Source organism: Oncorhynchus nerka, linkage group LG20 (assembly GCF_034236695.1).
Source record: "Oncorhynchus nerka isolate Pitt River linkage group LG20, Oner_Uvic_2.0, whole genome shotgun sequence".
In the NCBI taxonomy this organism is placed as follows: Eukaryota; Metazoa; Chordata; class Actinopteri; order Salmoniformes; family Salmonidae; genus Oncorhynchus; species Oncorhynchus nerka.
The window spans coordinates 29,133,777-29,159,257 of NC_088415.1; the positions used below are offsets into that span (position 1 = coordinate 29,133,777).

The 25,481-nt window shown below is 46.1% G+C and overlaps 2 protein-coding genes across 4 annotated transcripts; one reads left to right on the forward strand and one right to left on the reverse strand.

Annotated features, from left to right (window-relative positions):
• The first annotated feature begins 58 nt into the window (after window positions 1–58).
• LOC115102220 (polycomb group protein ASXL1-like) lies at window positions 59–16,383 on the forward strand. The gene is given in 13 exon segments (XM_029621907.2): window positions 59–511; window positions 3,682–3,764; window positions 6,026–6,143; window positions 6,295–6,454; window positions 7,122–7,252; window positions 7,460–7,544; window positions 8,455–8,577; window positions 9,294–9,460; window positions 11,193–11,289; window positions 11,668–11,773; window positions 11,921–12,902; window positions 13,212–14,054; window positions 14,056–16,383. Coding segments are annotated over 13 exon segments (4,806 nt in total). The 5' UTR covers window positions 59–454; the 3' UTR covers window positions 15,910–16,383.
• A 99-nt stretch (window positions 16,384–16,482) lies between these two features.
• Window positions 16,483–23,565, reverse strand: pcmtd2a (protein-L-isoaspartate (D-aspartate) O-methyltransferase domain containing 2a). Of its 3 annotated transcripts, none has more exons than XM_065005371.1 (6): window positions 23,494–23,565; window positions 22,270–22,591; window positions 21,853–21,955; window positions 21,335–21,506; window positions 18,823–18,946; window positions 16,483–18,265 (listed from the first exon to the last, which is right to left on the reverse strand). In XM_065005371.1, exons 1-6 carry the CDS (start codon window positions 23,548–23,550, stop codon window positions 17,820–17,822), a joined length of 1,224 nt encoding a protein of 407 aa, XP_064861443.1. In that variant the 5' UTR covers window positions 23,551–23,565; the 3' UTR covers window positions 16,483–17,819. The 3 variants fall into 3 exon arrangements, with proteins under 3 accessions (XP_064861443.1, XP_029477770.1, XP_064861442.1); XM_029621910.2 differs by lacking the exon at window positions 23,494–23,565 and adding an exon at window positions 23,308–23,492 and having other exon boundaries at window positions 22,270–22,576; XM_065005370.1 differs by lacking the exon at window positions 23,494–23,565 and adding an exon at window positions 23,308–23,492 and having other exon boundaries at window positions 22,270–22,585.
• Between the last annotated feature and the right edge of the window lie 1,916 nt (window positions 23,566–25,481).

The window sequence follows — 25,481 nt, forward strand, 5'->3', positions numbered from 1 at the left end:
ATTAACAATTTAAGGAAGAATCGTCCACTTCCCAAACCCCAGTCTGGTCCGTTGAGTCCACGGAGTGAGTCTTGGGAAGTATCGCGATGTTGGGCCCTCTAGGTTAGAAACTGTGGTAGTAGCTTCAAGACGAGAGGCGCCCCCCGTATGTGTTTATTAGCTAGCTAGCGTCTTACTAGCCTTTAGGCGCGTTACCGTGCACTAGCGTAGAACAACAATAGTTTATATAGCTAAATGAATTAGCTCAACAAGAGGCGTGCCTACCGAGCACCAGACGAGCGAGAGAACTAGCAATTACGTGGTGGGAAGGCTAGCGAAACGGAGAGAAACAGTTCAGCTAACGTTAGCTTGCTAGTTCGGGGTTTCTTGATCCACCGACCGTAATTTAGCTTGCTAAAAAGCTAGCTGCTGCTGGAGGCGCAACCGATAACTGCTAGCTACTAGAGGGGAGGAAATGAAGGACAAACAGAAGAGAAAGAAGGAACGCACGTGGGCTGAGGCGGCTCGCATGGTAATACTATCTTTAGTTGTAATATAGTAGCTAGCTAATGTACTGACAGGGAAGAGGAACACTCAGCAACCAAACACAAATTAGTCGGAGCCTGTGCTGTCTGGTTGGCACTGCACGTTAGCTAGCAGGGAGTGCTCGTTTAATCTAAATTAATTTAGCTAAATCGCCAGCATGTTAACAGTGAAATGAGTAAATGCACTGAGCCCCTGATAACAAAATACTCTTATTATTCATATGAATAACGTTAGTCATTCCAAGTGTGGTTGTAGCTAGAGTCGTGTATTTAGATGGCTCTGGTTGTATCTAAGCTAACGCTCATTGTTGACAGGAGCATAGCTAACATACGGGTACGTCTGCCTTCCAGTTTGACCCTTTGTTTGCTAGCTAGCGAGTTAGCATAACCCACTGTATTGGTAAATTAGCCAGACTACCAGTGGTACCACCATTCACTGAACATGTAAACAAATAGCTTGAGTGGATAACTCTGAAATAGTTAACGTTAATTACACTATCTGCTCTTATTTTAACACATTTAGACAGGTCCCCCTGGTTATGGTCAGAGCAAGGGTCAGGGGAATACCACCCCAAGCTTTAGCTAATGTTATCTAGGTGGTAGCTAGCTACAACCATTCAAAGTTGGATACAGTTGTCTTTATGTAGCTATCATAATGGTTATTGGATGGCTAAGCTGGTGTATGTATGTAAAGTTGTTATTTAGCCATATTGATAAATAAGACGGCTAAGAAGTTTCTTGTAGGCTTCCAGCTAACGTTACTACCCAATGGTATACAAATCATGTCTGTGTTCTTGTGTAATGCAAGTCCTCTTTTGGCTTTCTTCAATGACCATTGCAACATTTTATTGTAATTCAGTTTTCCATTATGGTTTCTTCCACAACAAGACAGACACCCTATTCTCTATGCTTTGTAGAGTGGTCTAAATATACAGGTCTACTATATGAGTTAGATTAAATTATGTATATTGTATCAGAGAGTACTTGGATTAAAATTGTGTGTAAAAGGGATATACTATTGGGAATGTCATGAGGTTGCCAGTCAGAGCTGTGTCTTGATGCTGAGTAGGATAATCAGGCACCTACATTGTGTAGTTGTGCAGAACCCTTACACATAGTGCCCATTTACTGCTGTAAACGGTCTGCATTCGGCAACAGTCCATTAATTTAAATGGTAAGCAGACCCCTCTTCTGCGACTCAACTGCCAGATGAGGCTGTGTTGCATAGCTGTATCATTGGTGTTTCTTGAGGATTTAGAACTGGATGCAGTTAATGACACATTTTATTCAGTACACATAGCTATAAAGCCTACCATGTTTTATATTGTGCATGCATACTGCAGATGCATTATATCTCAACTACGGCTAATTTCTCCTTTCTAATATGGGTGTGGAAGTTACTTAAATCTTAGGGTGGGGCTCTATTCCGTTGCCAGACCCTACTTTTCTGTTCCCTGCCTATCAGCATCCTTGCACGCCACGGCAGAGCTAAATAGCTCCGTGCCATTTTTGGTTTTCAGTGTGTGGGGAATGCATGTATTTATAACCGAAGCCCATATGTCACTGCAGATCCTTGTGGTGCGAATGTTTTGGCTAGGCTAGCTTTTGGGGAGCCTAAACAATATTCATAGGCTGAGGTGAGTCTAGTGTGTTCCGAAACTTGTGCTAGGCCATGCTAGCTACTCATTATTCTCTGGGGCATACAGGAATAGCAGACCGATTTAGTGATAAGAGACGTAAACAAAAATACAGACTTTCAAGCGTGTTTTGAGAACCGCCAGTGAGAAACACGCATACCTAGTTTGCACGCTCACACATTCAGATAAATGGGGATGGGCCGGTGTGAAATTGTCTTCAACGAGATAGAGGAACACGCTTCGACTGCACCCACACCACCATATGGAACAAATCCATTTAGGGTTGCATAACACCGCATACAAAAAGCACAGTCTGTGTAGGCTAGTTTATCATTTTCATATAGGCCTATCTTCAGTAAGTCAAAATAATCTATCTGCCTTGGCATTAATCAGGAGTTTGGTAGTGGTGTGTGATGGGTTTTCTCCATGCATGACTGGGCAGGTTCTTTTCTCCACAGATTGCAGAGAACCCTGATAGGTCTAACTTATCCACCATCTGGCCTTTTGAGTTCCTCAGAGACTGTTTTCGGTTTCCTTTTTCTGCAGGGACAATGACAACATAATTGTTACATTGAATGCCACATGTCTTGGTATTCTGTAATCAACGCCTCACCGAATCATGGTGCATACTGTTGCTCTATTGTGATGTGCATCTTTAGTGTGTGCCTGTGTTGTGTGCTTGGAGTCGGCTTTGTCTGCTGGTCTCCCTGACCAAAATACCCTTTCCTCTTCTTCCAATTTCCTGCACGCGTGTCCTTGGGTTAATTTGAAGGAGCGCTCTACTACCCAGTCTGTATTATGTGTTGTTCCTTCTCATGCATCCTGTCATGACGACACACTGAGAGGCTCTGGATTGATCGCACAACCTCAAGCACCTATCTCTGGTCTTATTAATGGAAATTAATCAATAATTCACTGTATTTTTAAGGGAGTGGAGGTGGCACTTAAAACCACAGATGCTGCTAGGCTATGTAGTGATGTCACTTTATTAGAATTAGTGGTGTAGTGGAGGATAAACATTGTTTACACCTTTTTATTTTGCATGTGTGTTTACCCACATTTTGCGTAAAAATGCTTTGAAAGTATAGTGAGCATTACTTTCACCACAGCTGGCAATCAGCATTTATCCACTTATTTTTTTTATCACTTATTTAAATTGTTATAGTATGTTTATATGAATTGGTTCTCCTAGAGGGATAGGCCTAGTTGTGGGTGTATTGTGTCTTGTGCTATTTCACTGTCTTAGTGGATATTAAAGCCACATGCTTTCTGCTGACGAAGCTTGAGTGGTTAACTCAGGCATTTTGAAACATCTTAATAAATGGACACTAGTTTAATACACTGCCTTTTGTGAATCTTCCATTCATAAGGTATGGAATTCACATTTTGTTGTCTTTTTTCACCAGATATTTCTGAAGCTGCTGTATTCACTTACTGGATGTATGGTATAGTTGTAGGTATATCTTAAATTGTATCTGTATGTGCTATAACATGTTCATGACTGACTGTAATTTTTCCAGGTTCTAGAGAACTTCTCTGATGCCCCCATGACGCCCAAGCAGATCCTGCATGTTATTCAGACCAAGGGGCTCAAGGAAATGAGGTAAACAACCACCATACACACATTTAATGGAAGGGTGATATTCTGGCATTTAAGCCCTTGTTCTACCACTTACCAGAGTCAGATGAACTGCTGTTTTATGTCTCTGCGGGCAGTATGAAGGAAGTTAGCACTGGCTTGCAAAACTACTGCTAACTTGTGTTAGCGCAATGACTGGAAGTCTGCAGGTACAATAGCAATGCTACAGTAGCATACTGCACGCAGAGACATACAAATGGTATCCACAATTTCATCTGATTCTGGGTAAGTACGGTTGAAGTCGGAAGTTTATATACACTTGGGTTGGAGTCATTAAAACTCGTTTTTCAACCACTCCACAAATTTCTTGTTAACAAACTATAGTTTCGGCAAGTAGGTTAGGACATCTACTTTGTGCATGACAAGTGATTTTTTTTTCCAACAATTGTTTACAGACAGATTATTTCACTTATAATTCACTATCTCAATTCCAGTGGGTCAGAAGTTTACATACACTAAGTTGACTGTGGCTTTAAACAGCTTGGGAAATTCTAGAAAATGATGTCATGGCTTTAGAAGCTTCTGATAGGCTTATTGACATCATTTGAGTCAATTGGAGGTGTACCGGTGGATGAATTTCAAGGCCTACCTTCAAACTCAGTGTCTCTTTGCTTGACATCATTGGAAAATCAAAGAAATCAGCCAAGAGCTGATCTCCACAAGTGTAGTTCATTCTTGGGAGCAATTTCCAAACGCATGAAGGTACCACGTTCATCTGTACAAACAATAGTACGCAAGTATAAACACCATGGGACCACGCAGCCGTCATACAGCTCAGGAAGGAGACGCGTTCTGTCTCCTCGAGATGAACGTATTTTGGTGTGAAAAGTGCAAATCAATCCCAGAACAACAGCAAAGGACCTTGTGAAGATGCTGTAGGAAACAGGTACAAAAGTATCTATATCCACATAAGAGTCCTATATCGACACAACCTGAAAGGCCACTCAGCAAGGAAGAAGCCACTGCTCCAAAACCGCCATTTAAAAAAGCCAGACTACGGTTTGCAACTGCACATGGGGACAAAGATCATACTTTTTGGAGAAATGCCCTCTGGTCTGATGAAACAAAAATAGAACTGTTTGCCCATAATGAGGAAAAAGGGGCATGCTTGCAAGCCGAAGAACCTCATCTCAACCGTGAAGCACGGGGGTGGCAGCATCATGTTTTGGGGGTGCTTTGCTGCAGGAGGGACTGGTGCACTTCACAAAATAGATGGCATCATGAGGGAGGAAAATTTTGTGGATATATTGAAGCAACATCTCAAGACACCCAGTCAGGAAGTTCAAGCGTGGGTCTTCCAAATGGGCCTTCCGAATGGACAATGACCCCAAGCATACTTCCAAAGTTGTGACAAAATGGTCTAAGGAAGGCAAGATATTGGAACGGCCATCATAATGCCCTGAACTCAATCCCATAGAAAATTTGTGGGCAGAACTGAAAAAGCGAATGAGCAAGGAGGCCTACAAACCTGACTCAGTTACACCAGCTGTGTCAGGGGGAATGGGCCAAAATTCACCCATCTTATTGTGGGAAGCTTATAGAAAGCTACCTGAAACGTTTGACCCAAGTTAAACAATTTTAAAGGCAATGCTACCAAATACTAATTGAGTGTATGTAAACTTCTGACCCACTGAGAATGTGATGAAAGAAATACAAGTTGAAATAAATTATTCTCTCTACTATTATTCTGACATTTCACATTCTTAAAATAAAGTGGTGATCCTAACTGACCTAAGACAGGGAATTTTTATTAGGGATAAAGGTCAGGAATTGAAACACTTCAGCCAAATACATTTAAACTCAGTTTATGTAAACTTCCAACTTCAACTGTAGAACAAGGGCTTAAATGCCAGAATCTCCCATTATACCTTTTAAAGCCCATCTTTATGGTAATGTATACCAGCAACAAAACCAAGAATGGAATTGCTCATGTTTTATGTCAAATAAGTCAATATGTTACGAGAATATCCATGAGAAAGGAATGTTTCAACTTTGACTCACATTTTTCACAATTCTTCCATGATCTCTACCTGGCCTGATCCATAATATGCTCAACAAAAACAGAAGGTAAGATGGCACAAGAACAAAGGGACAATATTTCCATTTTATGTTTAGCTGTCTCTTTGCATACCATAGGTATTGTTCTGCTTCTCACAGTCATCTTCTCCCCACTCTTTCTCCATCACCCCACCCTGTCTCTCTCTCTCTCTCTCTCTGTCCACCAGTGGCACAGCCCCTCTGGCCTGTCTGGTGACCATGCTGCATTCCCAGGTGAGGGGGGACAGAGTAAAAAACAGCATCTTCTTTAAGCTTCCTGGCAGGATGAGTCTGTTTACCTTGAAGGTATGGAACCAGCCCAATCCACACACCCATATCTCAAACACACACGTACCTCTAATCCCTACCCCTAATAAACCTCATACAAACCCATATCTGGAATACACACACATGCATGTTTGTGATAGCAATCTCTCTTCTGACTGTCCCTCTGCAGAAGAACGCTCTGCAGTGGACCAAGAGTTCGAAGGAGGCGGAGACAGCCGAAGCCAGCACACTGGCTACTGCTAACACAGCAACAGCAGGGCCAACGGAAGGTGCGGAGCAAGAGAGCTGTGACTCCATGGAAACAGTTGCAGCCAGTGGAGAGAACGATGGTGTGTGGTTGTGCTCACCACATGCTTTCATCAGTGATCATTTAGTGGAGAGTAAATGCCCTTTTTATTTGGTGTTTACTTCCACTGTAAATTAACATTGTTGAAGTTTACATTACTCTCCGCCCATCATATCAACCTCCTTTTTACAGTTTATCCAGCGTTTGTTTATTCCACTACATCACTGGTCTTTATTAAGCACACACATCTAACACATCACTATTAAATCTCTCTGACTGCCCTGTTCAAAGGCACTTTGAAAACAACACAGGAATATGTGTCGTGATAAAGGTGGAAAGAGCATGCCTATGATAGAATAAATTGAAGTGTTTTTAAACAACTGCAAACCAGAGACATTTTTTCTTATTTTTAGGATGTGATTGTTGCTGTGGTTACGGGTGCACATGAAACTGCCAACCCATGGCATCAATCTTTATTTTAATTTTTTTTAAGAAACATTTTATTTGGGTGAGCTCCTGTTTCTGAGTACATGGCTGAAAAGTGCTAGATGATAAACCCCACCAATTGTGATAATGGAAACCAAAACATGTGCAGTGTGAAAAACCTTATTGTCAGTGGTCCATGGACCATTTATCATCGACTAAACCATTTGGAACCCAATAAAGAGAACCATTTGGTGTCTGACCATAGCCCCCTCTACCCCTCACAGCGTCCATAGATGAGAGCTCGTCCAGTGCCTCATGCTCCACAGAGCCCCAGACCAGGCTGAGTAGATCTGGAGTCTCTGGACAGGTGCGCTCTGAGGCCCAGGCACAGACCCGACTAAGTCGATCCAGACAGGTACACTTTACCCCCTCAACCTGGGCTGTCTGTATGTGTACTGTTGCTCAATAGGGATATTATAGGTGGTTGTGCGTAGGTCGAGTCGTAAGAGGTTTTTATGAGTACTACATGCATAGGAAATTATTACAGATCGCCATTGTCTGGCTTAGTGATAACCTTAGCATTCTATTACCTCTCACCGTGTCCGTTTCTCCTTCGCTGCAGTCGAGCAGACAGAGGAAGAAGGCTGTGATGATGCCGCGAGTGGTCCTCACTCCACTCAAGGTCAATGGTGAACACGTCCCATCAGGTGAGCACTTCTCTCTGCTAACCCCTTTGCTACCCTAACCTCATCTTGCTATGCCCACACACAACCTCTTCCTGGGCAAAACATTTTCGTGGAATTTGTAGCATTACACACACAGACACCTCTGAGTCATATTCCTACAGTGGGCTTGGACCATTTCTCACCCAGCATGGGCCTCTACTGCTTTGCCAGTCTTTTTATTTATGTGTTGCCTATTTACTTTTGCAGCAGCATTCTTAGACTGTAACCTCTTCATGTTTCTCAGTAAGCTCTGGGTAACAAAAACATGAGTGGCCTAAAAAACAGTTTTAGTGCTATCTATGGGAAGAAAGTGTAGGAATGGCTAGTGTTCCTGCAGGTGTCGTGTTGACTGAAATGTGACCTTTGTGCAGTTTTGACTGTGCTCCTCGTGCACCCAGAGTCTTTCTCATTCTGAGGATCCCCTGAAACCCTCCCCTCTTGTGGCTGATTGTCTGTCAGTCTCTGCGTGCAGAATAACCCTCCTAGCCACTCATTGTCTGAGTGCAACTTCTGTCCCCCCTGCTTCTTTTTGTGTGCACCTGGAAATTCCAGTCTCATATCAGTCCTTCCCTCCCGCCTTACATTTAGCTGCCCAGTAAACCCAATTGCTATCTATGAGGTGGGGGAGCTCTTTCTGAGATTTCTGCTCCACCCTACCCCCCACTCTCCTCTCTCTGTGTTAATGTGGGACTGGGTAACTGCTCCCTTTGCTTTGTCTGTATTGCTCACCTGTCCCAATCCCCCCCCACCCCGTGCTATGGGCTCTGCTGCCTCCCCTTTTGGCTTGTCTGCCTGACCTGCCCACCCCCGCCTTCTCGCTCGTAAGTCCCCCCTCAACCACATGACCGGAGTGTCTCACCAGGCTCCCCCTCCCCCCACCTCTCCCCCTCAGGAGCAGCGGGGAGGCGCAGGGAAGACTCTAGGGGGGGTCCAGGCCCCACGCTTCGTGCCCGCCCCGAGCTGGCTAGCTGGAAACGCCCCCAGCACTTCAAGAGCTTGCGTGGCTACCACTCAGGTACAGGGGTTAGACCCGGGTATAATAAAACCCACCAACCCAACCAACCTCCCTCCAGTAAACCCTAAAACACCAACCCCTCACTCTCCCAGTTGTAACCCAGTTTATTTTCATCATTGTTCAAGACACCTTTGGCAAAGAGATATACCTGATGGAACCTGAACTGTAAACAACTTGACAAATCTGTATATCTTATGAATTTAGCTGTCACAAATGAAGAGGTCAAAGAACATAATCTGGACATAGTACACAATCTGTAGAACTATTAGATGTATGTCTCAGTTTCTACACAGGCCAGCTGTCTCCGAATAAGCGTCAAACCTGGACTTTGGGTCAATCCCAGACTGACAGGGTGATTTGGTAGCTAACCAACAGTACGCTGGTCGCTATCATTGTCAGGGTTGCATTGGTCACTAATGCTAACTGAACAGCAGTGCATTGCAGGTTTCTACCTGAATGCCAGGGTCGGCTAGCTATCCCAACACTGGCTACCCGGCCAGGACATACTTAACCGCTCACTGACTGATAGCTGTTGTGATTGTGTTGGCTGCTAAACTAAACGCCTGAATGACTGTGTTGATGGATCTTAACTGGAGTTGTTGGCTTGCAATGGAACGGCCATGCTGTGCTTGCTGTTAGTTGAATGAATGAGTTTTAAACCATATCCATTGGATAGCATTAGCCACTTGCGGGCCTGTGGTTGTGTATGCCTGCAGGGCCCATGAAGAGGAGCCGAGGCGGGGTGGAGGTGGACTTTGAAACGCCCGGCTCTATCCTGGTCAACACCAACATCAGGGCTCTCATCAACATGCGCACCTTCTCTGCCTTCCCAGCCCACTCCCAACAGCAACTCCTGCAGCTCCTCCCCGAGGTTGACCGTCAGGTGAGGGAGCTTGCTCATAATTTATAATCCTAGTCATCATTTACAGTTGAAGTCGGAAGTTTACATACACCTTAGCCAAATACATTTAAACTCCAGTTTTTCACAATTCCTGACATTTAATCCTAGTAAAAATTCCCTGTTTTAGGTCAATTAGGATCACCACTTTGTTAAGAATGTGAAATGTCAGAATAATAGTAGAGTGATTTATTTAAACTTTTATTTCTTTCATCACATTCTCAGTGGGTCAGAATTTTACATACACACTTAATATTTAGTAGCATTGCCTTTTAAATTGTTTAACTTGGGTCAAATGTTTCGGGTAGCCTTCCACAAGCTTCCCACAACAAGTTAGGTGAATTTTGGCCCATTCCTCCTGACACAGCTGGTGTAACTGAGTCAGGTTTGTAGGCCTCCTTGCTTGCACATGCCTTTTCAGTTCTGCCCACAGTTCTGCCCACAAATTTTTGTCCTTAAGCCATTTTGCCACAACTTTGGAAGTATGCTTGGGGTCATTGTCTATTTGGAAGACCCATTTGCAACCAAGCTCTAACTTCCTGACTGATCCACATAATTTTCCTCCCTCATGATGCCATCTATTTTGAAGTGCACCAGTCCCTCCTGCAGCAAAGCACCACAACATGATGCTGCTCGCCCCTTGCTGGTTGGGATGGTGTTCTTCGGCTTGCAATCACCCCCCTTTTTCCTCCAAACACAACAATGGTCATTATGGCCAAACAGTTCTATTTCATCAGACCAGAGGACATTTCTCCAAAAAGTACGATCTTTGTCCCCATGTGCAGTTGCAAACTGCAGTCTGGCTTTTTTATGGCGGTTTTGGAGCAGTGGCTTCTTCCTTGCTGAGCGGCCTTTCAGGTTATATCAATATAGGACTTGCTTTTACTGTGGATGTAGATACTTTTGTACCTGTTTCCTCCAGCATCTTCACAAGGTCTTTTGCTGCTGTTCTGGGGTTGATTTGCACTTTTCACACCAAAGTACGTTCATCTCGAGGAGACAGAACGCGTCTCCTTCCTGAGCTGTATGACGGCTTCGTGGTCCCATGGTGTTTATACTTGCGTACTATTGTTTGTACAGATGAACGTGGTACCTTCAGGCGTTTGGAAATTGCTCCTAAGGATGAACCAGACTTGTGGAGGTCTACAATTTTTTTTCTGAGGACTTGCCTGATTTCTTTTGCTTTTCCCATGATGTCAAGCAAAGAGGTACTGAGTTTGAAGGTAGGCCTTGAACTACATCCACAGGTACACCTCCAATTGACTCGAATTACGTCAATTAACCTATCAGAAGCTTCTAAAGCCATGACATTTTCTAGAATTTTCCAAACTGTTTAAAGGCACAGTCAACTGAGTGTTGACTGTGATACAGTGAATTATAAGTGAAATAATCTCTGTAAACATTACTTGTGTCATGCACAAAGTAGATGTCCTAACTGACTTGGCAATACTATACTTTGTTAACAAGAAATTTGTGGCGTGGTTGAAAAATAAGTTTCAATGACTCCAGTCTAAGTGTATGTAAACTTCCTACTTACACTGTATAACTCGAGGACAGATTCCCGGACCCAGGTTAAACCTTTCCCTGGACTAAAAAGATTTATCAATGGAGATTCTCCATTGGAGTGTGCCTTTTTAGTCCAGCCCATAATGTGTCATCGTTTCTGTGCCATATTGTCTGTGAATGTAACCCAGTATGTCCTGTCTTCCTTCTCCAGGTTGGACCTGATGGTCTGGCTCGCCTCAGTAACTCGGCTCTCAACAATGAATTCTTCACTCACGCCTCCCAGAGCTGGAAGGAAAGGCTTGCTGAGGGTTAGTACCTACTTACTTAATTATATACTATGGTTGGTATAAAGGCCCACTGATAACACGTGACTAGGGGTTAGTGACTAGCTACACAGGTGGGGAACTCTTTCCTTTCAGGAGTTAATTCGCTAGCAATTTATTTTACTCGACAGAAATTGCCAGGTATTTTTCTAGAAATAACAGGGTGTACAATAATAACCCATGAATTACTGTCTCTTGGGTATTCAGTATCAGAAAGTACCCATTGATGCTATCACATAGCTTCCTACTAAATACCATGCAAATACCAGGGGAAACAGAATCAGTCAATACATGAAGTTATTATATATATATATATATATATATATATCTATATGTTAATCTAATATTGTTTGACCTGCTCAGGGGAGTTCACCCATGAGATGCAGGTGCGATTCCGCCAGGAGATGGAGAAAGAGAAGAAAGTGGAGGCATGGAAGGAGAAGTTCTTTGAGGAGTACCACGGTCAAAAGTAAGTCTTCTGAACATCCACAGCCACAACATCGGATGTTATTTTTTTAAGCTGCCTTTTATTCCATGGACCATTTGCAAATTGACTTGATTATTTCCACTGCATAACAGTGTATATACTCTTTATACTAATGTTCTTTTGCTGCAGGTCTGGCCTGACCCGAGAAGAGTCTCTGAAGTTGACAATGAGCGAAGCGGCCGATGCTGCCACCAGCGTTCTGGACAGCAAGGTGGCCTTGGTGGCGGCGGGAACGCCCAAGCGCCGCAATGTGGGCAGGCGGAGGCGTGATGGCAGGATGAGACGGCGAACGCGGGCAGACTTGAGACGCAGGGCGCAACGCACCCTCTGTAAGACCAACTCCCCTACCCTGCAGTCCTCCAAGCAGCTGGAAGGCACGCTCACTTTAGATGCAGCTTCTGTTGCCTCTGTCCCCTTGCCCGTCCCAGAGGCCACCACGGTGCAGGGAGGAGAGGTGGTGTTACAGGCCGACTGTGAACTGGAGGATCCGGCCCAGTGTGCCTCCCTAGAGCCCGTGCCCTGCCCTTCCCCTGTACCTGTGCTCCCGCCTGTGACCATGCCTGTGCCCACCCCGACCCCCAGTCCCAGCCCTGTATCTATCAGCACCTCCGATGAGCCTGAAGTCACCGCCCGCCTGCTCCCTGAAGAGCCTGCACCTGCCGTCGCCTCAACCTCCTCTCCCTCCTCCTCGTCTTCCTCCTCCTCCTCCTCGTCCTCCTCCCCTTCCTCATCTCCCTCCTCCAACTCAGAGAGACAGGGGGGGTTCACCGCCGGCTTGGATTCTTCCTCCTCGTCCTCTTCTTCCTCCACGGCCGCTGCCACCGCTGATCCACTGGACGACGGGGCCTCCATGGTCACCTCAGTCACGGGGGGCACAACCACCAGCAGCCGGGAGAGCAGCCCTGCAGCCAGCCCCGCCCCCATCATCGCCACCTCCGCCCAGGCCGCCAAGGAGCAGAAGAGGAGGCCAGACGAGCCCCAGGCCTTCTGCAGCTTCCCCGAAAAGAGGCCGCGAATGGAAGATCGTCAGTCCTTTCGTACCACAATCGACGGGGTTCACACGGAAAAGCAGCAGCCGACAGCAGAGGAGCCCAAGGTCCCACCTATCCGGGTATGAGGTCACCATTTGTAATTGTAACCCTTTATTGTGGCTGTAGTGGTGCAGTAGCAGGCACTCAATTTCTGACAACCTGGAATCTACAATCTGTAAAGTAAGTTTGATTATTGTGAATTGTCTCCACCAAAAATGTCAAACCACGTTGCCAAAAACCAACTTCCTTCTCTGAAGATGGTAAATCATTAGTGATGATTGACTGGGTTTCGGTGTGGGATTCTTAGCAAAGCAATGGATGCAAATGTCTGTTATATGGCCTTTGTAAAATCCATGTTTGATATGCTCTCCTTGTCTGTGTCCCTCCAGATTCAACTCTCCCGAATCAAACCGCCCTGGGTCAAAGGGCCGCCAACCTACCAGATCTGTCCCCGCATCGTGCCCCCCGGCGAGGGCTCGCGGCGCTCAGGGACGGGGGCGCGCACCCTGGCGGACATCAAAGCCCGCGCCCAGCAGGCCCGGGCCCAGCGCGAGGCCGCTGCTGCTGTTGCAGGCACTGGGGACGGACCAGGGCCGGGCGGGGGCAGGGCTGGTGCTGGGCTACAGGATTGCAGCAGTGGAAGACGAACGCGAGAGCACCCAGGACCCGTCGAGCCCGGAGGAGCAGGAGACGTGGAGGAGCAGGGATCGCCTGCGGGCTCTCATCCGCCTGGAACACAACTACAGCAGTCCAAATTAGAGCCCTCTACCCCCACCCCCAACACAGCTGCCTCATCCCCCTCCCTGTCCACCTCTTCCAACCCCTCCCTGTCCTTCTCCGAGCCCCCGCAGACCCCCACTCCATCCCCAACCACCCAGGAGGAGCGACAAGGGGAGCTGAGTGGGGAAGAGGGGACAACACCACCACCAATCAAAGGCACCTCCAACGGACTCTCGGACAAGTCAGCGCTGCTGGAGCCTGAGTCTGTGTCCAGCCACCTCAGAGGGCGGGGCGAGGGGGACGACTGTGACAGGACAATGACCAAAAATGGTCCCCTGGCGCCCACCTCCATCCCAGATTCTCTGCCCAGGTTCGGGGCCCAGGGAGTGGATGTGATCAGGTCCCTGGCTGGGGGAGGAGGGGGTGTCATCCAACATGGTTCCCACCACGTGGGGCCACAAGAGAACCCCCCCACCCCAGCCATTGAGGGCCACAGCCAGAGCGAAAAGCATTTCGCAGCCCTCGGAGAGGGGGAGAGATACAGCCTCCCTCCCTCGTCTCCCACCTTCAGTCAGAGAGGACGAAGCAGGGCATCACAGCGATTCCACGGAGACGGCCTCCGACTGCGAGAATGAGAGCCAGGAGGAAGAGCCCCACCTGAGCATGTGGAGCCACCGCCTGCCTGCTCAGTGCAACGGCAACATCCAGCACCTCCAAAGGTTGTCTCAGCAGGCCCACGGCCAGCCTGTGATCTGCAGCCCCCCTCTACAGCAGATCCAGCAGCCGGTCATCCAGACTCACGTGTCCAACCATCATGGCCACAGCCAAACGGTCATCCAGCCCTGCTTCCCCAACGGCCTGCCCAGCCAGAGTCTCATACAGCCAGGACAAAAGCAGCCGCAGCCTGAATGCACTCCCCACCCAGACCAGCAGACTCTTGCTGAGCCACACTCTCAAACCCAGAGGGGGCACAAAACGGACCCAATGGATGACTACAAAGCGTCCAGCCGGGGCTCGGCTGAGGAGAACTGTAGGCTGGGGCTGAAGCCTTCTCCCATGCACCCCACCGCTGGCTCCAAGAGGCTCCCTAGTTCGGCCCGGCCTGTGTCCACAGTGGAGGCCAACAATCCTCTAGTCACCCAGCTGCTTCAAGGCAGCCTCCCGATGGAGAAAGTCCTGCCGCAGACGCACTCGTCCAGCAAGCTAGAGATCAACCGCCTGCCAGGGGGGCCCCAGCCAGCCCCCCAGTCCCAGCTCAACTGGCAGCAACAGACCAAGTCTCCGGGCCTTCGCTTCAGGGGCCCCACAGAGGCCCATACGGGGGAGTCCCTGGTCCCTGAGTTGTCCTCTCAGAACCAGCAGAAGTCCCCTGTTGGCCGAGGAGGCTCCCCTGGAGCAAGCCGGAGCTTCGGGTCCTCTCCCCTGGGCACAGTGCCCTCCCGCATGGCCTGCCTGCTGGAGGAGGCCTCCTCTCGGGCCACAGCCATGCAGCAGTACCTGTCCCAGCAGCCAGGTGGCTCTGTGCCCCTCGGGGCCGTGCCCGTCATCACATCCCTCTCTTCATCCTCTTCCTCCAGGCGGAACTCCCAAGAGTCGGCCGTTATCAGAGAGTCTCCAGAGAGGCACCACAACAACATTGCTCAGCCCCGGGCCACCCCCGACCTCTGCCCCTCTGAGGTGGTCCCCACTGTCAAGATAAACTGGCACCCTTCCAAACCCCACCCCCCGCACCAACAGCAGCTCTCGCCCGCACTCAACGTGAAGAGCGAGGTTTCCTCCCGGCCCTCTTGTCAAGCTCTTGCCAAAACCTCCCCCTCTGGCCCCATGGTAGGTGGTGGGCCAGGTGTGGTGGTCACCAAAAAGGAGGCAGTGAACTCTATGGACGGTTACCTGACTGGAGGAGGTGGGGCAATGGAGGGACTGCTGAACATGGAGATGTCTTTAGCCCGCATGGCTAAGAAGGAGGCGCAAAGCAAAGCTCAATACTCTTCCACCTCCCCCTCGTCATCTTCCTCTTCGATCTCCTCCCTCCCTTTCCAGCTCTACGGTAAGCTGCCCAAGCAGGGCGGGGGCAGTGGTGTGTCGGCCCCCGGCTTCAGCTACACGGCCAACGTGTCTGTGGTAGACGGCAGCGGCTTCTCGAGGAGCATCGCCGATGGTGTCCTACAGCTGCGTCAGCGCCACAGTGCCAGCCAGAGAGCCACGCTCAGCATCCAGGCGTTTGCAGACAGTGCCGCTGAGGAGGTGGCCCTCAAGTGCTCCTGCCGCCTCAAGGCCATGATCATGTGCCAGGGCTGCGGGGCCTTCTGCCACGACGACTGCATCGGCCCCTCCAAACTGTGTGTATCCTGCTTGGTGGTCAGATAGGCGCTTTCTCTGACGTTGCTACAGTGTTGGTGGTTTGGTGTGCCACCTTCAGCATACCTGCTCCATGTATAAACTGTTAACTAACCTAACACACCCAGGACTTGTGAGAGAAACAAGGGTGTGGGACTTAAGGCTTCGACAAGTTCCACCCTCGGAAGAGGGTGGAACACAGGCAGGATGATGCCTTGTATTATACAATCGGTCTGTATTTTTTTGTTGCTTATTTTTTCTAATGCCTTTATGATTATTATTTTGTATTATAATTATTAATGTGAATTTACTTGGCACGGTTGATTTGTAAATTGTGCCTTTTTTCTTTTCTCCAAAAAACATTTACCTCATCTTGACACCTGTCATCAGTTCAGTGTGAAAATGGTGGCTGTTTTATTGTTTTTGTTTTCCTCTCTGGGGAATTTGTTCTAGTCTTTCTTGCAAATAAATATTTTTTTAAATCATTAAAGCAAGCATAAATTACATTGTTTTTTTCTAATTGCTTTCTTTTAATTTTTCCCACACAGTGAAGACTACTCTGCAGCGAAGCACAATATTCAAAACTAATCAAGCAGTCTGGTCTTAAGCAATACAACTTTTTAATTTGCTTGCAGTATAGTTTAACTTATTTTAATGATAGTCACGCTACAATTATTTTCCAAACATCTTGTCACACGTAGATATTTATTCTAAATACAAATTTTTACTTCCGCTGAACAACTTGACACATTGTAGAACGGAACCACAAACATTTGGAGCCGGCCAGTGCTGGAGAAGTTTGTCACTGAGAACATCAGACAAAAATTTTCATAAACAACCGATAAACACCATCAAAGAGCATTACACTGAAGTTCCAATGTAGACCAATTAGTACTTAAATTCCTTCACAGGTGGATACATACATTCTTCACTACTTTGACTACAGTTCTGCATTAAGAACCCAATGGTAAATTGCTATCCCACACTCATTCACTTTTTACCCCTAATCCAAGGGTGTTCTACAGTCTCCCAATATTTGAAAAGATGTGATGAAAGAATTCACAAAACGAGTGAATTTGGGTAATATTGTTTGACAATGTGGTCCTTTCATTTCTATACCTACTGTATGCAAAAATGTGTTACTATACTTTAATGCCTGGAGCCCTCGACATTTGCCTGAACAGAAATGGCCTCTTCAACAAATCCCCTGCTTTCACCAAGTACATTCAATGCAGTAAGATATGAACACAGAATGTGAAAATATTTTCACAACATTTGGGGCTTTTAGTACTTGTAAGTCCATCTCAAAAGCTCCACTGAATTGTTCGGTCAGTCAGAAGTATAATTTTCCAAACAATCACATTTACAAAATTCAAAGGGAATAAAGAAGGACTTAGAGACTGGGTGCCCCGGTTAGGCGCAAGACCGAAGATACCCCAAAAGATGGGTAGATGGAGTTCACAGGTAGGGAATTGAGTGAGATTATGAGAATTGAGTGTTCAGAGGAGTTGTTGGGATAGTCCTATGAGGCTGGTGGTGGTGACGTCTCTGGAGCTGACTAAGCTTCCAATCCCTAACTTGCCATCCTTGTTTTTCCAACTCAACTGTTACCTCCTAGGCACCTCTGGATAGGCTTACCTGGGCTGTCAGGGGAGGGGGAGATGGTGCCATTACCATATTGCTTCTACTTATCCAATTATTCTAGATATTCACTTCAACATTAATTTTTAGGGGTTGATTTCAAATTCACCAGTTGTTGACTTGCAACTTATTAGATAGGCTGTATAAAAAATAGTAGGAACTCATTTTAGCCATTCCACTGGAGTTATCAGCCTATTACACATCCATTACTTCTGAATCCAGAAAGGGGAGTCAACAAGGGCATAGGGATGGGAACAAGTTAAAGAATGGGCGCACAGCTTCACGTCTCCTGTCCCTCCCTACTTCTCTCTGTAGTGAAGCAGGTACATCTTCAGAGGCTCAGGGAGCGGCAGACCCAAGATCCTCTCTCTTAGCAGGTTCACTGGAGCCTCATGTAGAAGGGCACCGCCCTCCCTCCTCTCCTCCTCCTCCTCTTCTTCAGGATCTCCTAGAACCCTGCAGTTCCCCTCTTCCACTTCCTCGTCCTCCTGCTCTTCTTCGGTGTCGGTTCCAGAGCGGTTGTTGTTGTTGTCCATCGGCCCGGGGATGAGTCGGCTCATGAATACGTAGCGGTTGGAGAGTAGGGTGGAGCCACGGTGTTGGGCCCGCCTCCGTCGGAACCGCTCCCCGCTGTGGGCCAGCCTCCTCCTGGGCAACGGCCCTGGCCCCGCCACTGTCTTCTTCAACGTCAGGCGGATAGAAATGCGAGCCAAGTCCTGCAGAGTCCGCACCTCAAACATGGTCGCTGGGGAGGCACAAACACCACACGATGAAACCATTTCACCCTCCCCACATAGTAAGTGATGGAAGTTCTGCAATCTCATTTTCTAACTATTCCAACATGCATTTGAGACAACAGTGTTCAGCTGCTTTCACCTCCTGCCTCCTTCCCCAGTCTCTTGAGTCTGCAAGGCCTGTATTCACAAAGCCTCTCAGAGTAGGAGTGCTGAGCTAGAATAATAATAATTTAGAGGGTGCCTATATTTCTTATTTTTTGTGAATCCTAACTCCCCCGAGACACCCTCGGAGAGTGGGGTCATGGGGTCACCCATTATCAACGGCGACCCTGGAGCAATTAGGGTTAAGTGCCTTGCTTCTCCCTCCCCTATCAGGTCCCCCTGTTGTATTCTTTATCATCTCAAATCAAATGTTTTATCCTAGATCAGCACACCACTACTCAGACGCTTTGCGAATAGGGGTCCAGAACGCCAACATGGCTACTCATCACACAAAAGGCTCACTTTGAAAACTACCTCTGCTACAAAGACAATTATATGACAGATATGCTCGTACAGTACTTACGTAAAGGCACTGCTTTAGATTTACTGTTGTCTCTGTGTTTGGGCAACACCAGTGGGGCAAATGACACAGCAATGATCTTTTTGGTCTCCCAGCTGTTGTAGCCTGTTCGAGTAATCTTGGTCAACTAAGGAGAGGAAGGACAATGATGTGTTTATGTGTACTTGAAATGTGTTTGTATTAAGCAGGGTTAATAAATACATCTACAGAGCATTCGGGAAATATTCAGAACCCTTCCCTTTTCCAAATGTTGTTACGGCCTTATTCTAAAATGGAATAAATAAATAAAAATATCTCAATTTACACACAATAGCCCATAATGACAAAACAAAACTGTTTTTTAGAAATGTTTGCTAATTTCTCAAAAATAAACAAACACCTTATTTGGTATTTTATTAGGATCCCCATTAGCTTTTGCAAAAGCAGCAGCTACTCTTCCTGGAGTCCCCACAAAACATAATACAGAATGACAATACAGAACATCAATAGACAAGAACAGCTCAAGGACCTACAGTACCTACCTACCTACCTACATACCTACATACATACATACATACATACAAATACGTTTTTAGACCCTTTGCTAGGAGACTCGAAATTGAACTCAGGTGCACCCTGTTTCCATTGATTGCCCTTGAGATGTTTCTACAACTTGATTTGAGTCCACCTGTGGTAAATTTTATTAATTGAAAATGATTTGGAAAGGCACACACCTGTCTATATAAAAAGGTTCCACAGTTGACAGTGCATGTCAGAGTAAAACCAAGCCATGAGTTTGAAGGAATTGTCCGTAGAGCTCAGAGACTGGAATGTGTCAAGGCACAGATCTGGGGAAGGGTACCAAAATATTTCTGCAGCATAGAAGGTCCCCAAAAATACAGTGGTCTCAATCGTTATTAAATGGAAGAAGTTTAGAACCACTATGACTCTTCCTAGAGCTGCGCAATCGGGGGAGAGGGACCTTGGTCAGGGAGGTGACCAAGAACCCGATGGTCACTTTGGCAGACCTCCAGAGTTCCTTAGTGGAGGAGATGGGAGAACCTTCCAGATGACAACCATCCCTGCAGAACTCCACTAATCAGGCCTTTATGGTAGAGTGGCCAGACGGAAGCCACTCCTCAGTAAAAAGGCACATGACGGCCCCCTTAGAGTTTGCCAAACGGCACCTTAAAGGACTCTCAGACCATGAGAATCAACATTCCCTGGTCTAATGAAACCATGATGGAACTCTTTGGCCTCAATGCCAAGTGTCATGTCTGGAGGAAACCTGGCACCATCCCCACAATGAAGCATGGTGGCAGCATCATACTGTGGGGATGTTTTCAGCGGCAGGGACTGGAAAACTAATCAGGATTGAGGGAAAGAAGAATGGAGCAAAGTACAGAGAGACCCTTGATGAAAACGTGCTCCAGAGCACTCAGGACCTCCAACTGCGGCAAAGGTTCACCTTCCAACAGGACAATGACCCTAAGCACACAGCCAAGACAACGCAGGAGTGGCTTCGGGATAAGTCTCTGAATGTCCTTGAGTGGCCCAGCCAGAGCCCGGACTTGAACCTGATCAAACATCTCTGGAGAGTCCTGAAAATAGCTCTGTAGCAACACTCCCCATGCAACCTGACAGAGCTTGAGAGGATCTGCAGAGAAGAATGGGAGAAACTCCCCAATTACAGGTGTGCCAAGCTTGTAGAGTCATACCCAAGAAGACTCGAGGCTGTAATCACTGCCAAAGGTGCTTCAACACAGTACTGAGTAAAGGGTCTGAAGACTTACGTAAATCTGATTTTTCAGTAAATTTTTTATAAATTTGTAAACATTTCTAACAACCTGTTTTTGCTTTGCCAATATGGGGTGTTGTGTGTAGATTGAGAAGGGAGAAACTACTTTATCTATTTTAGAATAAGGCTAAAATGTAACAATGTGGAAAAAGTCAAGGGATCTGAATACTTTCTGAATGCACTATAATTAGAAGGGGAAAAAAGTGCATTTATATGGAACCTTTCTCTAAACCCAAGTCATAAATGAAGCACAGAGCATTAGCTACACAAAAAGGAAACAAGTGTCAAAATGTATCAATGGTATAAAAACCACTTCTAGGAGCAGGACCAAGAAAGATGAGACTACACAAACTCTACAACAGAGAATGCAAGGGACAGGGGAGATGAAACCACAAGACACCAGAATAGATTCAAGTTCTAAAAATAGCACTGGGTGAAGAGATTAGTTTATTCTAGTTTAGGGATCATCAACTAGATTCAGCCGCGGGACGATTTCTTTCTTGAGCGAGTGGTCGGGAACATAATTACAAATAATTTGTAGACTGCAAATTGACCACAAGAAGCCCAAACAGATCATGTTTGACTAAGACATAATATTTTCAAACCTTGCTCATTTAATCCATTTAAGAACAAGGCTGTAACGTAACAAACTGTGGAAAAAAATCAAGGGGTCTGAATACTTTCCGAATGCACTGTATAGTTTGTGGGTATAGTTTGTGGGTGTGCACAAATGCTGACCTTCTCCTCCAATGGCAGCACTAGGATTCCTCCTACTTTGAGCAGGTTCTTCATGTAGTCTTCCTGCTCCCGCTGCACCCCAGCTCCACAATACACCCGGTCATACTGACCACTCTCTGGGGCTATCTCCAGACAGTTCCCTATCACGAAACAGGGCTCGCAGAACTCAAACCTACACACACACAGACAGAAACACACGTTTCCCCCATTCCAGTCTGATGTTTCTTGGATAACTTTAGCACTCCCGAAACAGTTTTCTCGACAATCTTATCAACGACACCTAACCCAGAATAAATGTGCCCTGTACACCGAAGACACAGACTTTGTGTGGTGAGACTCTGTGTGGTGTGTAGCCTACTCACAATAACTGTTATCTTACTAGCTTGTTACAGAGTAATTACATTTAACTGGTTGCGCCTGATGGCATTATACCAGAGTTATAGGAGCTTCTACTCTGTTGACCTCCTTTCTCTTTCTACCACCTTCACTCCAGCTCTCTCATCATGAAACCGTCCTACCTGTCGAAGCTGTCGCTGGTCTTGATGAAGAACTCCAGTTTCTGGTATGCATACTCAATGACATCTTGGTGCAGCTCCACACCATGGTTCACTCCAAATGGACCTACAGTAAGGATGAGAAACAAGGAAAGAGTCAGTCCATCAACAAGGAGAGTCCATCAATAATTTACACTTCTCCATTTTCTTTCCCTTAACAGGGCACATCCACAGGCTTGTGTATAGCAGTGGAGACCACAAGTGGCTGAGAGTCTCAATGGCAAGAATTGCGCTCAGCCTCTCTTGCTCCATTGCAAAGCACTTTTCTAATTTAAGTCACCAAAGTTTTGAGAATATCTAGTGAATCTGGAGCAAGTCTATCCTTTTTCACACAGCCTATATTTCACCTGGCCAGGTGAGGTTTGTGTTGTCCTGACTCACCCAGTATGAGTCCCACCATGGTGCTGAGGTAGCCCGTGCCACTGCCCAGGTTGAGGAAGGAAAGGCCAGGCTGGAGGTCCAGGGCCTCCATCACCTCTGAGTAGATGCAGGGGGCTGAGAGGTGGATGTTGCCGTGCCTCCAGGCCAGGTCCTTGTAGGCGCTGTCCCGGAACTCTTCCAGATAGTAGTCGGCCCGGTCGATTGCCCTGAAGGCCTGCTCCACTAGGTCCGAACGGATGTACTGGGCCTGCTTCAGGTTGTCAATCAACTCGTCATTGTCCTCCCCAGCACTCACTGCTCCTCCCATCTTCACGGTCTCAGAGAGAGAGATTAAACGGAATGTAAGCTTGAGAGATCAGGTTGGTTTAACTAGGATTGAGTCAGACAAAAGGTGTCAAATATTGATCAATTGATTCATCATCCCCCTCGTCTCCCCAATGATCCGTACCAGCTTCTGTACTTTCCGAAATGCTGACCTCAGGCTCCAGATAATAACTTTTTATTGCTATATTTGGATTAACCACTGACTTGGGACATTATAAAAAAATAAATGTTATTTTCCATCTGCATTTAACAGAGCCAAGCAGTAGCTGGAGAAAATAGTATTTTAGGGTCTTGAAGGTGTGTGCAAAATACAGGCCTGTTTTATAACCACTTTCTTCAAGTCTTTCATTAAGTTCTTATATCATAAACAAGTCAAATAACCCCTTTCCCTGTGTTTTCACCAGTAGCCGGGCGGTGGCACTGCCACAGTACACGAGAATCCTAGTGACGGTGGTAGAGAGGCATATTTCGCACCAATCAATGGACACACAAAATACAGCTGCGCCACTGAATAACAAAAGAGTCTGTATTACATAAATATTCTCATTGCCACCAAAACTACCGCAACCAACATTTAGGTCATCATTTCATACGCATTCGTCAGTGTTTTGTTATGCCTTATTTGAAATAGTTTGATAAGCCTTTGTTATCAACAACCAACCAAGACGTGCACAAACTGCAGCCGCAATGTGGGCTACATAAAAAAAGTATCACCTTTGTCTCTGTTGATGTCGTCTATGAAGAGCTGCTATGCAGAGAAGAAAAATTATGGTCTGGTTGGAGCTAACAGAAATACGAAGCAGCTGTCTTTACCTTATGGAAGTAACGTTTAATCAACGCTGCTTTATAGTGTCAACTGTACTTCTCAAAATAATGTTGAAATCGTATATGTTGTTACCTTCTCGTTTCCCCCCATACACATTCAATAGATTTCACCACTATTATGGATGTAAACATTGACCAGCTGACAATAACGTCACACGCAGTAACACCCAAATGTGCGCTCAGCACCCCCGGTGGAGTAATATTGTAAGATCTGACAGGCGCCAGCAACACCTGGGCAGAGGAACGCGCCACTGTGAAAGAAAACTATTTTTTAATGTAACCTTTATTTAACTAGGCAAGTCAGTTATCTTCGATGGAACATTCGTCTTGCATCGGCCGAGATGTAAAGAGGCAATTTTAGTCCAATAGAAACTATGCTTTAAATGCGATTTCGTAATAACCATTTAAAGTTATTTACCTTGTTTGACATGAAACACAAAGCAATATGTGGGATGGATGTATGCCTTTAATATTGCCACGTTCATGTTCTATTCGGTACTAGGAAACTCTGACATTTCCAACATGCTGATGGTAATTATAAACGTGTCGCGTTCAACGAATCATCAATTCGGACATTTTCGAGTTTGTTAGTGCCGACCAGAATATGAACGCGGCATAAGACAATTGTAAGCCTATATGGATACAGTGCCTATCTATAGACAGTCTGCACCCCTGTCAAAATGTTAATATTTTGTTGCATTATAGCCTGGAATTTAAATCCATATAGTTGTTTTCACATTTATCTACACATCCTACCCCACAACCACAGTGTCCACAGTGTCTCCCGACCCCTCTTGTCTCAGCCTCCAGTATATATGCTGCAGTAGTTTATGTATCGGGGGGCTAGGGTCAGTCTGTTATATCTGGAGTATTTCTCCTGTCTTATCCGGTGTCCTGTGTGAATTTAAGTATGCTCTCTCTAATTCTATCTTTCGTTCTCTCTCTCGGAGGACCTGAACCCTAGGACAATGCCTCAGGACTACCTGGCCTGATGACTCCTTGCTGTCCCCAGTCCACCTGGCCGTGCTGATGCTCCAGTTTCAACTATTCAGCCTGCGGCTATGGAACACTGACCTGTTCACCGGATGTGCTACCTGTCCCAGACCTGCTGTTTTCAACTCTCTAGAGACAGCAGGAGCGGTAGAGATACTCTGAATGATCGGCTATGAAAAGCCAACTGACATTTACTCCTGAGGTGTTGCACCCTCGACAACCACTGTGATTATTATTGTGATTATTATTATTTGACCCTGCTGGTCATCTATGAACATTTGAACATCTTGGCTATGTTCTGTTATAATCTCCACCCGGCACAGCCAGAAGAGGACTGGCCACCTCTCATAGCCTGGTTCCTCTCTAGGTTTCTTCCTAGGTTTTGGCCTTTCTAGGGAGTTTTTCCTAGCCACTGTGCTTCTACACCTGCATTGCTTGCTGTTTGGGGTTTTAGGCTGGGTTTCTGTACAGCACTTTGAGCCATCAGCTGATGTAAAAAGGGCTTTATAAATTAATTTGATTTGATATGAACTTCATAGTGAAAAAAACTGGACATTTGTAAAAAAAAAAAAAACTATATAATAATAATAATTTAAAAAATTTAAAAAGTTTTATCTATAAAAATTAAACAATTAAATAGTTGTGTTGGATAACTGTTCCACTCTCCTTGTAATAGCAATCCTAAATTAGCTCAGGTGTAACCGATCACCTTCAAAATCACACACCAAGTTAATTGGCTTCCATCTGTGTTAAATTGTAGTGATTCACATAATTTCAGGAGAAATTCAGCAGTTCCTGTAGGTGCCTCTGCTGGGTAGTGAATTGCAATGCAAACATGAAACCATGAACACCAAGGAGCTTTCAAAAGAACTCTGGGACAAAGTTGTGGAAAGGCACAGATTGGTATAAAAAAAGGCCTTGAATATCCCTTGGAGCACAGTCAAGACAATTATTAAGAAGTAGAATGTGTATGTCACTACCTAGACCAAGCCGTCCCTCCAAACTGGATGACCGAGCAAGTAGGAGACTGATCAGAGGGGCTACCAAGAGTCCAATGGCAACTTTCTTAT

Bases quoted from the DNA above. Each gene is read 5' to 3' on its own strand.
- pcmtd2a (XM_065005371.1), bottom strand. From the start codon at position 23,550: ATGTTTACATCCATAATAGTGGTGAAATCTATTGAATGTGTATGGGGG. The intron at 22,592-23,493 runs AGGTAACAACAT...TTAATCTCTCTC, and splicing joins GTGTATGGGGGGAAACGAGA to TCTGAGACCGTGAAGATGGG. The intron at 21,507-21,852 runs GTAGGACGGTTT...GTGTGTGTGTAG, and splicing joins ACCAGCGACAGCTTCGACAG to GTTTGAGTTCTGCGAGCCCT.